Source organism: Ascidiella aspersa, chromosome 1 (assembly GCF_963924565.1).
Source record: "Ascidiella aspersa chromosome 1, kaAscAspe10.2, whole genome shotgun sequence".
Lineage (NCBI taxonomy): Eukaryota > Metazoa > Chordata > Ascidiacea > Phlebobranchia > Ascidiidae > Ascidiella > Ascidiella aspersa.
Window position 1 is genome coordinate 30,396,257 of NC_139447.1, and position 16,404 is coordinate 30,412,660.

At 37.9% G+C, this 16,404-nt stretch overlaps 1 protein-coding gene across 1 annotated transcript; it reads left to right on the top strand.

Annotated features, from left to right (window-relative positions):
* The first annotated feature begins 105 nt into the window (after positions 1-105).
* On the top strand, positions 106-11,302 carry LOC146169714 (uncharacterized). The gene is made up of 7 exons (XM_083387027.1): positions 106-155; positions 3,891-4,034; positions 6,031-6,199; positions 8,195-8,429; positions 8,934-9,067; positions 9,580-10,443; positions 11,240-11,302. The coding sequence occupies exons 1-7, from the start codon at positions 106-108 to the stop codon at positions 11,300-11,302; spliced, it is 1,659 nt and encodes a 552-aa protein (XP_083243153.1).
* The last annotated feature ends 5,102 nt before the right edge of the window (positions 11,303-16,404 follow it).

Here is a 16,404-nt window from a genome sequence, read left to right on the forward strand (position 1 = left end):
GCAGGTTTTTGTTGCAGGTAACCTATTGTTTTTGTATGCCTGGTGCACATAATGGAAAATCCATGATAATAACTGTAAAACACAAATTAAACAAGCAAATGTCAAATGCCTGGCCAAAGTAGTTACTCTCCTGTGGAAGATATGTCAAAACGCAGGTAAGTTATTTTATCTGCAAATGGTTTACGTAAATTGTAACGACGCGTGTTTTTGTCTGGATTAAACTTATCAGACAGGCTTCAAGTTGTGTTTAAAAACTATGTGTGTTTTAGATGTTAAATATCAAATAAGCTTACCTTAAATAGTGCTAAGGTTGAACAGTTATTGAATCGAGTGCAATTATAACTCAAAGGTATTATACCCTGAATACCATTTATTAGTTTCTAAAATGACAAACTTTAGGCGAGAGAAAAATAGCCTATATCGAAGTTACGATTTTATCCATATTTTGTATTTGTTTTGTCAACCAGTCAACAGACGCGACTCGATGAAAGCTTTAAACATAAAAATCGTTCCCAACAATAACGTCAACAAAGTTTGTCATGACTCCTAGTTTATAGTTTCATAACCTATTCTCGCTCACTGTATGTCAGTGGAACGTAAACAAATCATGATCGAGGCCCGGTGAATATATTTTTGTCGGCATTTTTATCTAAATGATGCCAGTTGCTTGTAAAATGCTTAGTCCAATCTTGTTTACAAGACATCATGTGCTTGTTTACTAGAAATTATAAATTAATGTACCATGTGATGAAATGTCGTCATGCTCGTGCTCGACAGGAGCTGATTTGGACAAACGGGTTGTGAGGGCATTTACTCCACAGTTGTAAGGCTGTGATGTCGAGCCCAAATAAAAATGTCAAAGGGCAAAAATTAAACATGGCGTTATTGTTTTTCAAAAGATGTGACGACAAACAATACAACGGCAATATTGCATAAACATTATATAGAATATGGATGAAAAATAGTTCGAACGGTGGACGACTTTTATCGTTTATCTACAAGTTAGTAAAATTGTAATTAAAAAGGGCTTCGATGATATGAAAACATGCAATGGCACTTAAAGAGACTTTGGGCCTAAACGTAGTCAACAAAAGCCAAAAAAAAGATTTGCGCGGAGCGGTTTTAATGTTAAAGTTGGCGAAAACAGCGTTTGTATAGCGATGTAAGAGTGGTGTAAAACCCAAACAAAACCATTAGAATCATTGCAAAAATTGAAATATTAACTTAGAGCTTGCGCCCCCCTAAGAATTGCTTGTAGCCCCCCTAGGGGGGCGCGCCCCCGGTTAACAACCGCTGCTATAGACTAACTAGATAAGCTTCTGTAAGAAATAAAAACAAAGCCTACCATACAGTAACACCGCTAGTAAGCTAGGCCTACATAACTCACACCTTTGCTTTATTATTGGGCTTTTTCAGATGCTAGGTTTTCTGTTACCATTTTTCTGGCGCAATTGTTTGCAATATTAATCAAGAAGATAGGGCTGGTAGGGCAATTTGTTGGAAAACCTGTTTTAAACCAGTAATTTAGCATGTTTCGTGGCTGCAGTAATACAACGTCTCGCCTAAAAGTCTTGTTAAAAGTATAAGCAACTAACTCGAAATGCGGAAAAATAGGACATTTGTACATTTTTTAGCGTCCTCGGAGGATCATTCAGTTTTCTTAAAAAAAGAGGTCAAATCCTCCTAAAAGAGGACATATGGTAGGCCTATCTAACATAATATAGTTTAATGTCAGTGGTTCTCATCCTTTTATGGCTTGCGGCATCCTTCAGAAATAATAAAAAAATTGCGGCACCCTACAAGATTTTTCCGTAGGTAAATCACTAGAATGTCATAATAAAACATTTAGTAATGGCACCCCAGGATGCCGCGGCACCCCGGTTGAGAACCACTTGTGTAAGGGCTAACGACATAGGCTTGCTAGAACCATAACGCAGTCACATTTTACTGAAATAAGACCTAAACACATTAGAATAGCATCTAAATAGCCTTAAAACAGGGGAATGGAACCGCTAGGCGCAACCGGTGTGGCGTTTCGGCATCACTGTTTATGACCGGGTTGTCCTTGTGTATTTTGCTTAAGGATGAATTTTTTGGTAGTGTTAACATTCAAGTTGGGACTGATTTGGGGCCAAGAGGTTGTTTAAGCTTGTTCGGGCTGTTAAAATTCATTCTCACGGGTTTAGGTATTTTGCCGCTTTAGATCTAATGCCTATGATAATTAGCTAATGGCCCTACTTTGTTCTTATTCCGAACTGTGGTTTATTTCGACGTTAGTGTTTTTCTTATTTGATCTGTTTGCTGGAGTCCCTCTTTTGTTTTGCAGTTGTCATGTACATACCTCTCAAAACTTAGTATATTTAATCGCAGATTCTTGTCTAAACTTCTGTACGGCTTCATCGCTGGATTATTGGCGCACTGTTGCTTGGTTGCTTGGTTTACTAATCGAACCAGATGTTTTCAAGAACAAGAGGAAAACCCAACTTCAGTTTTTATAGGTAAATTAAAAGATATACTGGAAATTTGTTCTTTGCTTTTAGGCCACTAAAGCATTCTATTAATGCCGTTGCTTGCTTGCCAAAATTTCAACGTAGTGTGGATGAAAGGTTATCTTATTATAGTTAATAAATATCAGCTATCTCCAGTGTTGTAAAAATGTAATTTTAACATAATTCAAGTCCCTTAAGTCATTATTGGAGCAGGTCAACTTCAAGTCATGCCAATATATTAAAATAAAGTTAAACTATATTAAAATTTTCAAATTCATCGGATAATGAGCAATAACTCAACTAAAAATACCAAAACCGGATCATATAGCATTGTTTTAGGTGCAACATTGAGACAAATAGCCGAATTGTATTAAAAACATTCAGGAAAAATTATTAATTTTAATTCAAGTTATTTGACACAATGACTGAAGTTCAAGTTAATTGATTTGTTGAAAATACTGAAGTCAAATCAAATAATTTGAAAACAGTGACTTAAAGTTAATTCATTGCCTTGAATCATTACAACACTGGCTATTTCTCTGTATTTTTAATTTTATAATAAATAAAAAGAATACCTTTTCCTAATTAAAGGAATTTGTTGAATGGACGTGGTATACACGTGAAAGGTTCAACTGTAATGAACAATTACTGCAGGGTAATTATGTGTTTTTAACAGGAATGATGTCGAGTGCTAAATATGCTGAATCAAGAGTCTTTCCCGCATATAAAACTTGGGCGAAAAATCACCGTGTAAGAATATGTTTCATATAGCTCATTTCAAAAGGTCTAAATAAATAAGGCTTTTTATCTTGTATTTATTTTTCATTTGCAGTTAAACTAACAATCTTAAACAGGTGCATTCATTTTTATTGTCTTATTGTATTTCCAATTCATTTGCTATTCTATGCACAAATTTGGCAGATTGCATTACAGTTGTTGCAAATGACTTTTATCATATATATAGATCTATATATTATATAGTCTATAGTGGTTGCCAACCAGGTAGATACTAAGCCACATTTTCTTACTTGGTTAACTGTAAAGAGCCACACCTTACACACATCGAACGGAAAGAATAGCGGTAAGCCTATCACTCTATTTCTTGCTTACTCCCATAAAGCGATCGCACGAAGCCCAAAAAAGAGTGCCTTTATTTGAGTGAATATAGATAAAATTTTAAATTAGGAGACTCGTCGCATTTGATGAAACGCGTTAACTGCATTTATCAAGATGATTTGAACAAATAATTTGTGAGGGTCATTGATCCACAGCTTATGGCAGCCCAGAAAACCAAGAAATGTTTTTACGAAGTGCAAAAAGGCATACTTTTGACTGAACTCGGACAATATTATTTATTTTAATTCAGCCGCATGCCCGAATTAAAGTTTTCTCCGATCAAAGCGAGGTGACAGACGGTGTGGCCTACGGTTTCGAGGCTGACGGGTTGACATACGTACAGCTATCGGGCGTGAACGACAACACCTACCCGCCGATGAAGAAATACTACTCAATGCTGCTCTACATGTACAGGGCCTACATCAATCAGTAAGAGTGGTCTCAAACCTAGTCCAAAAGTCGGACTTAAAGTAACGCAGGGGTTCTTAAACCTTTGTTACCGCGGTCCCCTAAACTATTTTGTTGCTTCGTCTGGACCACGGTAGGCAAGAGATTCTCAAAAATGGCGTCACAATAGAAATATACTTCAGAATTCCGCAGTTTTTTGTCCACAAAATGTATAGTAAAATAGAGTCTAAATGCATTCAGTGCAAAAAAGTTTTTGTTTTTAATTAAACCCTACTTGAAAAATTGATTACTTCTTAAATATACACTGATATTTCGATTTGACCTTCGTGGACTCCCTAAAACTATAGTTAACGTACACCCAAGGGGTCCATGAACCCCAGTTTAAGAATCTCTGAAGTACTTAAAAAGCCTTTGTTGTTTCAGTAGGTAAAAGCAGTAGGATATACAAATGTTTTTGTAGTAAAAAAACTGTAGCCTACTGTTTTTTTGAAATATCTCTATTTTCGCAATTTCAAGTAATAGCAAATCAAGTTGTTGACCAAAGCATACCATATTGAGACAGTTGTAAGCAGGGGCGCCCGCAGAAAATTTTCCAGGGGGGGGGCAATCAGGGGCGTAGTCAGAAAATCAAAAAGGGGGTCCTGAATTTTCAACTTAGGGAATTCCCCTGTTTTTCGTCTGACGTTGATGAATAATGACGTCATAAAAAAGTGACAGTATGACGTCATAGAATGGTAATTGCAAGACGTGATAAAAAAACTAATCAGAAACAGCCAAATACGTCCAGCAAAAGCGACCACGTGCGTCGTCGAGAATCCTGTCAGGCGCTAGCTGCGAAATCACGGTGTGCAATCGTTAACTTCAGGCAAAATGAACGGAATGAGCGCTAAATTACAAGCACGTCTTCGCCACCTGCAATACTAAAGGAAGATCTTTTTTTTCTGGGTGTTATTATGCCACGATTAGCGTAACATCTGCGCCGAGCTGTGTGCCAAGTCTGCTAAATTACAAGCTGCGGTTGAGGGGAAATAAGTTGTGTCCTTTGCACACTTAGCACGTGGTCTTAGAGTATGCTTAAAGAGCATAAATTTGCGTTAACCATCATAACTTAAAAATGGAGACTTTGAAACGCGCACGACAGTCACCATTATACCTCATTTTAAGAATCTACTTCAGTTAAACAAATGTCGATGTTATACCAACATCGGATATTAACGCAGAGACCGAACAGCGAGGAACATATGCGCATAACTACGTTTTTTAGCGAGAAAAAAAGAAAGAAGGTTGGCGCTGTCAATTGTCGAATACACACTTGCTAATCAGTCAACCTAAACAAATAACAAAAGAGAAAAACTTCCAGCGTTTACGGTCGACCAAACAAAAGACGAAAAACGGCGTTTTTTCGCTCGATTTTAGTGTCGCATTAGGTTAAGACGCGCGACCCAATTACTTGAAAAGCACGCCGCTTCGAACAGTTTGTTAAACCATGACAAAAACGAACAAAAAACGATAATATCACTTACAAAAGGGGTGGTAAGAACTCCCGCCCCCCTGGATACGCACTGGGGGCAATGGGTAATGTATAATATTTTTAACCTTTTATAAGTAATACATATTACACTTATAAATAATACTAATAATCGCATTTTGAAATTCCAAGTGCGGGTGCCCATGGTTGTAAGATCTTTAGCATTCTTTTGTGTTTTTAAAATGCATAAAGTGTGCCCTTTTTAATATATAAACTAAATTTAAGCCGTTTAGACCTATTGGTTGCGTTGAACATAGTTAAACTTTAAGTAATAGTCGTACATTTTAGTCAGACTTTAAATAAACGTAATAGCCTGGGTATACAAAACGATGTGTTGGAAACGTTTCGGGTAAATTACTTATTAACTATAGTCGTTATTCAATTCAACAAAACACTGGCAAAATGCGATGATTCCTGCATGTGCAAGTAGGCTAACTGTGTATCGATAGTCTATTAAATCGTTGACGACCGAAACAAATCCTTTCGCAGACACGACTGGTTTCTTAGGACCGACGACGACGCATACGTAGACGTCAGGAAGCTACGGAGGTTCTTGAGTCAGTGTAACGCTTCACAGGTCCTGCAAATCGGCACGCCAGGCTTCGGGCAATCGGGCGGAGATAAACTTTACCTCGGGACACACATAAACTACTGTAAGGTAAATGCGCAAGTGGATTTTTATAACGGAAAACATTTGTTTTTTTTAAGCAGTGCTTAACCGTGTTTAGAGCGCAACCCATTTTCAGCAACATATTTTACTTTTTTAGAGCCGAATATGGTACGGCAGAAAAACATATAAACACACCTGTACATCTTTACCAATACATTGTGCCACAAAGCACCCTGATACATCTGTGGACCGAAAAGCTTCTTTAAATTGGCAGTGCGCCGCTTTGTAAACTATTTAAGTAAATTTCGGCTAATAAAAAAATAAATTCTAACCCGGGGGTTCTCAACCAGGGTGCCTCGGCACCCTGGGGTGCCATTCTAATCCTCGAGGGTGTCGCTACATATTTGGGAGTCTTTAAGAATCAAATCTTTGCTCAAGTCTAACAACTTTTTGTGTAAGATTAGAGTGGAATAAATCCAATTAAACGGAACTTTAGCTGAGCAGAACACTAACGTCAGAACTCAGCTCTTAATAACGTTTAGTAACACAAAAAACGTTATAGTTGTGTAGGGTTGATGTGTGTTGTTCCAGTTCCATTTATTGTGACATTCTAGTGAACTACCTACGGAAAAATCTTATTGGGGTGAATCTATTCATTATTTCTGAGATGTGCCGCTAGCCATGAAAGGCTGAGAAACACTGGCCTTACCTGTTAGTACATACGTTTTTTGTTTATTTGGTTTGTTTTTAATCAATTTTACGACATACCCCACATACCGCAACGTTGTGGGTCGCATAGGTTGGTGTTTATGTATAGAAGCTATACACAAGCAGTTGATATTGCGTAAAGGTTTCATGTAAATTAAAAATCATTCAAAATCCATATTCTGTGCCTTTCCTATGATTTAACAAGTGACCTGATGTCAAGATTAAACTATTTTTTATGATTTATCAGTTGACGAATTTTAATCTTGGTTAATTGTAAGAAAGAGAAACACGGGCAAAGTTTATTTTTCTATTTTCATCTGTCTTAATTCGAACAACCCCTCGTAAAATAAATAATCCCTTATGGTTTGGTAAAAATATGAATGAATCACGTACAATGCGGAGCTATTGGTGTGCCATCCTATAATGTATCCGGGTATAGAATCTATTCTAGGTACTTAATATTTAACAAATTGTTTCCAAATAATCATTCGATGGCCGTATACAATAGAACAATTATATCAACGCTATGTATCAATTATATTATCAAGGAATAGGGAGATATAAATTACAAAATATGTTTACTGGTTGTATTTTCTATAAACTTGCAATTTAAGCTTAGAGGTTCGCCATCGTCAGACAACATACATGAATAAATCAATTTACAGCTGATTTATATTTTTTACTTTTAACTTTTTACATTTTTAGGGTGCAAATGGAAAATGATTATGCAGTGTTGTAATGCCTTAAGCGCACTTAATTCATTGTTTGTAAATGACTTGCCTTGACTTGAGTCTTTTTAGACAAATTACTCGGGTTAAAATAACGTGTTTTAATTTAGCAGTTATGTTTTAAAATTAGGCTATTTATTTTGATTTTTGAACCGAGAACAATTTACTTGCCATATGTTGCTTTTTTGTTATATTTTAAATGAGTTATTGATCATAATCAGATCAGTTTACTATTTTTGATGGGTTTACGTTTAATTAGTATGACAAGCACTTGAATTAAAATTAACTTGCTCTAAGTAGGACTTTACTGGGACTTCACATGTTGTTCCAAAAAACTTGACCTGCACTTAAGTTATTTTAGAAATGACTTGACTTGGATTTAAGTTATTTTTTAAAACACTTGACTGGGACTGAAGTTTTTTCAACAAGACTAGGTTACAAACTCTGAATAAGTTTTAAAATTTGGACGTATTGTCTTTCAAGTGATGTCAACCAATAAAAGCAGTAATTGTTTATCTAATTAAAAGAGTTTTCCAACGCTGGTCACACTATTCGTGTTGGTCCTGTTTTCAACAGGAAAAAATTAAAACGCCACTGTACACTGCAGACTGGCAGCGGCGTGATATTCAGTCGAGGCCTTCTGAAGGTGCTTGCTCCGCGCCTGCGCAGATGCCTGGAGGTGCTGTACACGAAACACGACGACGTGGAGCTTGGTAGGTGCGTGGCCTGGGTGAGCGGCACCTTGTGCACAAATGCCTTCGACGCCCACTGTCTATTTTACCAGAACTACGACCGGGCCACTAAGAACAGTCACATCTCAACCATCGCCGAGATTTACCTGGGTAAAGTACTTTGCTTTAGGACAGTGATTCCCAAACTGTGTTCCGTGGTACACTAGTATGCTTTGAGAGATTGTTAAGTGTTTCGCGAAACTTTTTGTAATGTTGGAAAAGTTATTAGTATTAACAATAGGCAAACACGCAAGCATTTTAGACTTAAATACGGACTATTAAATTAATAGTTGGAAGTATTGGGAAATTTACATATAGTTTGTCGTGTATTAAGGGCGATTGTAAAATAAGTCTATTGTTGTTCTGTTTATCTTATCGTGTGCCCCGAATTGTTTAATATATTATTAGTGTACCGCAAGCTAAAAAAGTTTAAGAACCACTGCTTTAGGATGTACATCACGGCATATACACTCCTGCCTGCCAGCTGTGTGGTTCTTCTTGCTGCTATGTCGTGCAATTGGCTAATGGCATAACGTTGTTTGTTCCCGGTGTAGGCCATACGCTGTCTTTATTTTTTTTTTTTTGACTCGACTTAATTCTTGTCCAACTTTTTAGATCAAGGGATTATTTTTCACTCGAACAAGGAGCCTCGTCACCAATACGCATTCCATACAATGGTTTTAAAGAACCGCGTAAAGCTTCTGGTCAACAGAATTAGCAAGCTCCAAAAGGAACTCAACTTCAACAGAGTAAGGTTATACCGCGGGTCGCAATAACTAGATATTTATCAAGGGGATTATAAATAAAATCTAATTTTTTTTTTGCTAACTAAAAGAAAGCAAAGAAGGTAAAAGGGTAGTGGCTTTGTCTTCCCATTGGCCAAAAAGGAGGCCGGGAATGTCTAAAGTGTCAGTAATGGTTCAGGCCCTCCTCCGGACAACCATTCCAAAAGGGAGATGGTGCCGCCACAGGGAGGTGGGTCCGAGTTATAACTGCGCATTGGCAGAAGGTCAACTTTTCGCCTTTTTGTTTTGGTGTAGGTAATAGGTAAGTGTCAGTATTAGTAATAATTTTAGTTTTTATACTGGCCAAAAAAAAACCCGGTTTTACCCGGGGAAAAAATGCCAGTACACAAACCCCACAGTGATCCGGTTAAAGACCACCGTCAGGTAAGTATGAGCCATTGAGTTGGGGTTATAACATTATGTTTCAATTATGTAGCTGATTTAAACTTTAAAAAAACAACTAATTAAAATTACAGATATCGACCAAGACAACACCAGTTTGGAATTCTGTGGTGAGAGGCAGGCAGTTCACTTCTCGCTTGGAGGCACCCGAGAGCATAGATTCATTGTACGGAAAAACTCTGGACGACGACCTGCGTTTCTTTTTGGGCAACCTGAAGGAGGAACGGGGCTGTAGGGCGCCAAGCCTTAAGGACTTGCCGTCGGTCGTCCAGTCCATAACCCTCTTCAGTTACCACACTGTGGACGCAAACGGCCTGCACTTCTACTCCTGTCACGAAGTTCGGAGCCATTACCAGAAGAAAAAAAGGAGAGTCTTACTGCGCACGCGAAAACGCTTCGGCGCGGTGTTCGTCTCCGACGCCGTAAACAGCTGTACGAAAGAAGGGGCGCAAACGATCGACTTATTAATACGCGGCAAACGCAAGCCAGCGCCCGTGACCGTAGTACTGCAGTTGGGCGACGAATCTAGGCTTGCTCAGTTGGCCGGACAAATTCAGTCGCTCGACCGCCAAGTGCGCCTGTTCGTCGCAGCGGCTGACCGCTCGCAGAAAGTTCGGGCCGAAGCGGCGCTGTTACGGCAAACGACAAAGGACAGGCTGCTGACGGCGGTCGTCGAAAGCCGCGAGCCGCGAGCGATTTTAACGGCCGCAGCGAGCATGGTCGGACCCGACGAGATTCTCCTGTTAGCTGTGGAGAATTTGGACATCAGCGGCGAGTTGATCGAGCGTATTCGAGGCAACACCGCTGCTGGGTGTCGCGCCTACGCCCCGTTGGTTAAATCGTCGCGCAGCCCGGCTTTCCCGCTGCTGGCGGTGTATGGGGGCGATTTGGCGCGCCTTAAGTTCGCAAGGAGAAGCGGACCCGGATACGGTTATAAGGTAAGAGATATCGCCTTCTCCACGTTTACTTCAATTTCAGTTGTAACAACATGCAAAGTGTAAGTAAACTCCGAGGGATATCAGTACCATAAGTTGAAGAAAACTCAGTGTGCACTTTTACCTTTACACAACTGTCAGTTACATCAGTGCTCTTCAACCTTTTTTTGGTATGGTGAACCCTTAAAGTTGCTGTGATGAACTCATGTATCCTGCTTACTTAAAAGGTTAACTGAGGTGAAAAGCAATATGAAAAATCATTGTGCATATTATTATTATCATGTCAATTAAACCGAACGGAGCTGCTGAAGTTTTACACACTGTCGGTGAGAGTTCGATTATGGCTGCAGGCTCTTGCGATTACTTTTGCATGTCATAAAGCAGCATTCAAACAAACTTTTATATCTCGAATGTCAAATATTAATAGTTCATTAAAAGTTTGTGATGCACCCTTACATCTTTTCGTACTGGTGCACCCCATGCATATTTTGATGCACCCTAGGGTCCACTGTGCACACCGGTTGAAGAGCACTGAGTTACATTATACTTAATTATATTCTTTAGTTTACCGTAATTGACTTCTTTAGTTTACCGTAATGCCAAAAAAAATGCAAAAGAAATATTACCAACATAATATGTAAGGGTTAAATGGATGAAGGATGTGCGGGCAAATAGGCGCTGCTGGCCGGACTCCGTTGGAAAACTTAAATTATTACCAAGATAGAGAGCATATCATAACTATATTAAATCTGTCCTTATTGCCAATTGGCTAACTGCTGTAACGCTCACCTTTTTTTAGACGATCGTGGAAACCACATCGGATCTGGATATTTTCGGGGTCGTCGAGTATCAAGAAAATTAGGGCGTTTCAACTGACTACTCAAAAAATTAAGCCATTTTTTCTGGAAATACGAAATCAGATAATACGTAACATTCCGCGATAGTATTACTGGTGAAGTCGTTTGTTGGAATGTATACCATCTTCGCACTTTTACCTTATTTAACATCCGCACATGAACCTTTCTGATACATTGAAAGCTTAAGTTCATGATATCGTTTTCTACTGCTGTAATTTGCTAAACTCGTGCGTTTTTCGATAAATGACAAAAACTGTCTGGTCGTTTACGAATTTGTACATTTTTCAACCGCTTGGTCAGCTAACGTTGAGCATTTTCTTTTAACAATTACGAGATTATAACTTGACAAGGTAGAAAACTACATACCTTGTTTTGAAAAATGTTTTTAGCCACCGAAACAGTCTCCAAATTTCTCTTTCAAAAGAAAAAAATGAGCTTTTAAAATATAGCCTACTTCTGTTACTACAGCAAAGAATTAGCAGTTTACATAAAAGAAGTTTTGGCCCTTGAAATTTCATAGCCGCCTCTAAAGTCAAACCCTTAAAAAATGCTTACAGATATAACTTATAAGCTGTAAGACCAGTTTGTTTGGAAAATAACGCACACTGGTCATTGGTCTTTTTACGAGATGCAGATACAATTAACGAAAGACTTGTTCATGAAACGAATTCAACGTGAAGCTTTTTGAGTACCGTAAACCAGTGGTCGGCAACCGCCGGTCCGCGGACCGGTACCGGCCCTCGAGGAGTTGGTTACCGTTCCTTAGCAGGGTTGCTAGATTAAAATTTTGTTTAAATACTTACTATACGTAAAAACCTGAAAAAAGTCGAAAACAATTAAATGTATTTTTATATTTAAACACATTCACTTTCGTTTAAATATACGCCAATTACGCCATGGCTTGATTGGTATGATAACAAATCAGAAATAGTATCACGCTCTCGTAAAGTTCAAAATAACTAGTTTACTGTGGCCATATGAGTTACATATAGGACGTTCACAACATCCAAAAATACATATTTTTATTACAACATCTAACTCCTGTAGTACTTACAATATATAGAAAAATGGGCTAAAATATCATGTTTTTTCTCTTAATCGTGCTGAACGTAAAGTGCAATAGAATACATTCAATCATTCATGCAAACAATGTTTATAAGCAATCTTCCATATTAAAATGATTTATTATTTTGAAGTAGGAAAGGTTAGGAAAAAAACGTACGGTATGCATTTTAATTACTTTTAGGACAGATAAAGCCAAAAAGCCTAAAGATTTTTCTGACATCAACCACGTTGAAAAACTTCAATATTTTAGAAATTTGTTGTCAAAAAATCCAATCTGGCAAGCCTTGTACGTATGTCTATTCTATACATTTTAGGGTCGGTCTGTGGTTATAGTACTTTTCCTTATAGCTATTATTATTTTTTTTTATATTACGTAACTAAAGAAAGTGTCGTCACTGTAGGGCCTGTCAAAAATGGGATCTGAAATACATTACTATATGTTATACAAAGTGTAACTTCTTTTGAAAGGATGCTTTAAATTTCCTTGTTTTGACAAGCTGGTAAGAGTACGAAATAATGGTATACAAGTGTAATTTAATGGCATACAAGTGTAATCTAAGAAAAACGTAAAGGCCTAATGGTTTTATTGAAATGAGCTGCGGGCTGGGTTAAATTTAATTGCTTTGCGGGGCGTAGCCTATGCCGTCCGCGGGTTTCAGTAAATTCAATAACTCCCATATAGGAGCATCTCTTTGTGAATAACAAGGATAAATTTCGCATTAAAACATTTGTAATATATTTCCTTTACTGAACATTTGTTGTTGTTTTTAAGGCCGGTCCTCGACAAAATTTTAGTTTTAAACCGGTCCGCAGAGCAAAAAAAGGTTGCCGACCCCTGCCGTAAACAATTCGCCTTATTCATAGACCAGCATCAGCATGGCAAAATAAAATTTATTTAGTGACCAATTCTGGGACAAACGTATATTTTTAACTGAAACTTTGTATGTGTATAGCAAAACCTAAAAGAGAACGTCATTTTTAGCGTTGTTAAGTGGGTAGCTTTTCTAAGCGTTAGGCCACTGTTGTTGGTCTGTCGACTCTGTGGTCATATTGAAGTACTTGCTTGGCGTCTGACGTAATATTAAAACATGCCTTATTGCCTATATAGCCGGATGTGGTACAGAGCACTTATTTGAAGCAAGCCAGTGCAATTAATCACAAACGGTAATACGGTTCGCACTTGTATAACATCGAGGGTAGTGAAGGTCAAACTTTATCGCACAAATGAGGAGCAAGAAGCTATAATAACCCGGTTTAAGCTAAGCTGTATTAGATAGAAATGTTCCAAAAGTAACAAAGCCGTAGTTTAGTCATTTGGGTTTGTTCTATTGTTATTGTAACCAAGAGCCGGAAATCAAAACCCATAACAAGACAAAGGCATGCCCTAATTGAAATGAAAATCGTTGCTATACGAAATCAGACTGATGAGACAAAAACACTATTAAGCAGACTTTTTCCGGACTGTTGTGTTTATTAGATAAAATACTTATTCTTCGACAGCCAATTATAAACTGCACACAGTGCAAGAAAATAGAACCATCATTGTCACCCTCTCCCTCAAAAAGTGTAGTTTTTTTTCAAGTTTAAATAAATTAAATACTTTTGTTTCCCTTTTCACCATGAAATGTTTCTAATAAATCTAATTCAGTCGTGGGCGCTTTGTATAATATAGTATGACATGTTGCGCCGCGTGACTTACAAACTCTACAAAATTCAGTTCCGTTTAATTAGATCATAAATGCCGGTATTTTGAGGAATATGCGAGTTTATTTTATTTACCTTTTAAGAACATCACGTTTCCTTCAAATTTGAAGTTTTGCCAATTGAAAACGATACAATTCAACGACATTTTCTTGCAAATTGAATTGATTTTATTGGCTTATTTGCGCACATGTTCGCTTAAACCAGTGTTTCCCAACCTTTTTTACACTACTGCCCCCTTGGGCTCAATATTATTTCATATCGCCCCCCTCATCTTGCTTTACAGTAAAGTATTATACTAAACGTTGCCTAACATCATATTGTCTTCACTTTCGTTTCGATAAGCTGTCAGTCATATTTTAGGTTGTCTAACATACATTTACTATAGAATTTATGGATTCATTAATTCACCAGGTTATGTCATTACCAGCAAAAATTCAACTTTCTGCACCAATACTTTAAATCAGGGGTCGGCAACCTCTTCTTGTCAGGGGCACCAATCAGACTCAGAAAGGTCTCTGTGGGCCGCTAAGAATTGTGTTATTGGAATGCTAGAACAACTGTGAATCAGGCGGACCTCGGATTTTTTTCATCCTTACTACTAATTGAAAGTGTAATAAAGGTAGTTTGAGGAAACGCGACAACCTTAGTGTTTATATATAGTGTAATTCAGTGTTTGTTAAGGTCTTTAATCCCTGGCGCACCTTGCGAGCGAAGCGAGCGCAATTTTTGGGGGGTATACCAACATTTCTTTTAAATTTCGTGCTAGTATTTATTACATTGCCGATAAAAATCAAAAAATGTTAAATAATATATGTCTACTATTTTTGTATACGTTTTCCGTTTGTCCGCAACAGTAAAAAAGCGCTAATCTATTCCATCAACAGCATGAAAACGTAAACAAACTGGACGTAGAAAGATCATTCGCGCGAAGCGCTAAAAATTTTTGCCCGTACTAAGTTAAAATAGGCAAAAAGTATTTAAAATGGACTCGTGTCTATAGTTGTCAAAGAGGTGGCGGGCCGTAAGTTGGCGACCCCTGCTTTAAATATACAAAGATTTTGCCGCGTATAAAACTGTGAAACGCAACAACAACCAACAACTTTACATTTATTACGTAACAATGGTCCGAAAACTGCTACAGATTCGCAGTACGAAAGTTTCCATTTAAGGTTAAAGGTTACCTACAGTCCTGTTTGTTACTATTTTTATGCGAACATTTTATAAAATTTAGCCTATAAGTGGTTTTATGTAACGCCCCCTTAAGTGCATTCAGCGCCCCCCAAATTAGAAACGGACCCAAAACGCCCCCTTGTAACTCGCTAACGCCCACAAGGGGGCGGTACCGCCCACGTTGGGAACCTCTGGCTTAAACACAAAAGGCGTTTTAAGATTTATTGCGCTTACGACGTCGCGTTGAAACGTAAGTTTGTGAAGTCATTACATTCCTGAAGAATTTCTTGCCCCCAAACAAAAAACCTTGGTCCACCCTTTCTTTTGACTGAAGCTGAAACCAAGTCAAGGGTCCGTTGTTGTTCATTCATCAATCACCCTTTTAGAGTGCTCGGCATTTTTCGTGTTGACCAACGGAAACGAACATTGGCCAAATTATCGCCCGGCTGAGTATTTTTTTGGTTTGCTTTTTCTGCTGGCACGGACGACTTGGGTTGAAAAGAATCATAATAAAGCAAAAAGTGCTTTGTTTGACCAACAAAGTAACCGGACAGGTCGACAGTTTCGGGCAGGCCAACAATTTCGAGCAGGCTGACAATTTATTTTGTATTCCCAAACTATATGATCTTTTTAAGATTGCATTAAAGATCCAAGACTAAAAAACTCGTTTTGTTGGAATGTATAACACCAATAGCAAAATAAATTACTGTTGTATAGAGTTTACAGGCCATTTTGTCAAAAGACAGTACAACAGCACTGAACAATTGCAAAGTTCTAAAATCGTACAAAAGTGCTAAATTATTCTTTTAAGTTTAAAAGTTGTAAATGTGGCCATGCCACCACCCCGTGCTTGCGCTGAACTGCTGTGAACTGAATTCTTTGAAAACGCGATTATGCCAATTTTTCGTATATAGAATACACCTAGAAAACTGACAATATGCACTTTGATTTATGAAGGCAGTTTGTTTAGTTTCGATTTAGTGGCGTTCGACAGTACAGTGTTCAAGCTCTCTCTGTTGAAATATACAAGCGCAATAGAAAGTAGTGTTTACAATAATATGGAATGCTGTAGCTGACCGGCGATATCTAGTAAAGTGTTGTTTTTAGCCTTGGCAAATGTTTAAAATGTTTAAATGATTAGTCCTTCTGGTGTTGTTTATTTGTTTGC

Bases quoted from the DNA above. Each gene is read 5' to 3' on its own strand.
- LOC146169714 (XM_083387027.1), top strand. From the start codon at position 106: ATGCCTGGCCAAAGTAGTTACTCTCCTGTGGAAGATATGTCAAAACGC. The intron at 8,430-8,933 runs GTAAAGTACTTT...CCAACTTTTTAG, and splicing joins CATCGCCGAGATTTACCTGG to ATCAAGGGATTATTTTTCAC. The intron at 9,068-9,579 runs GTAAGGTTATAC...TTAAAATTACAG, and splicing joins AGGAACTCAACTTCAACAGA to ATATCGACCAAGACAACACC.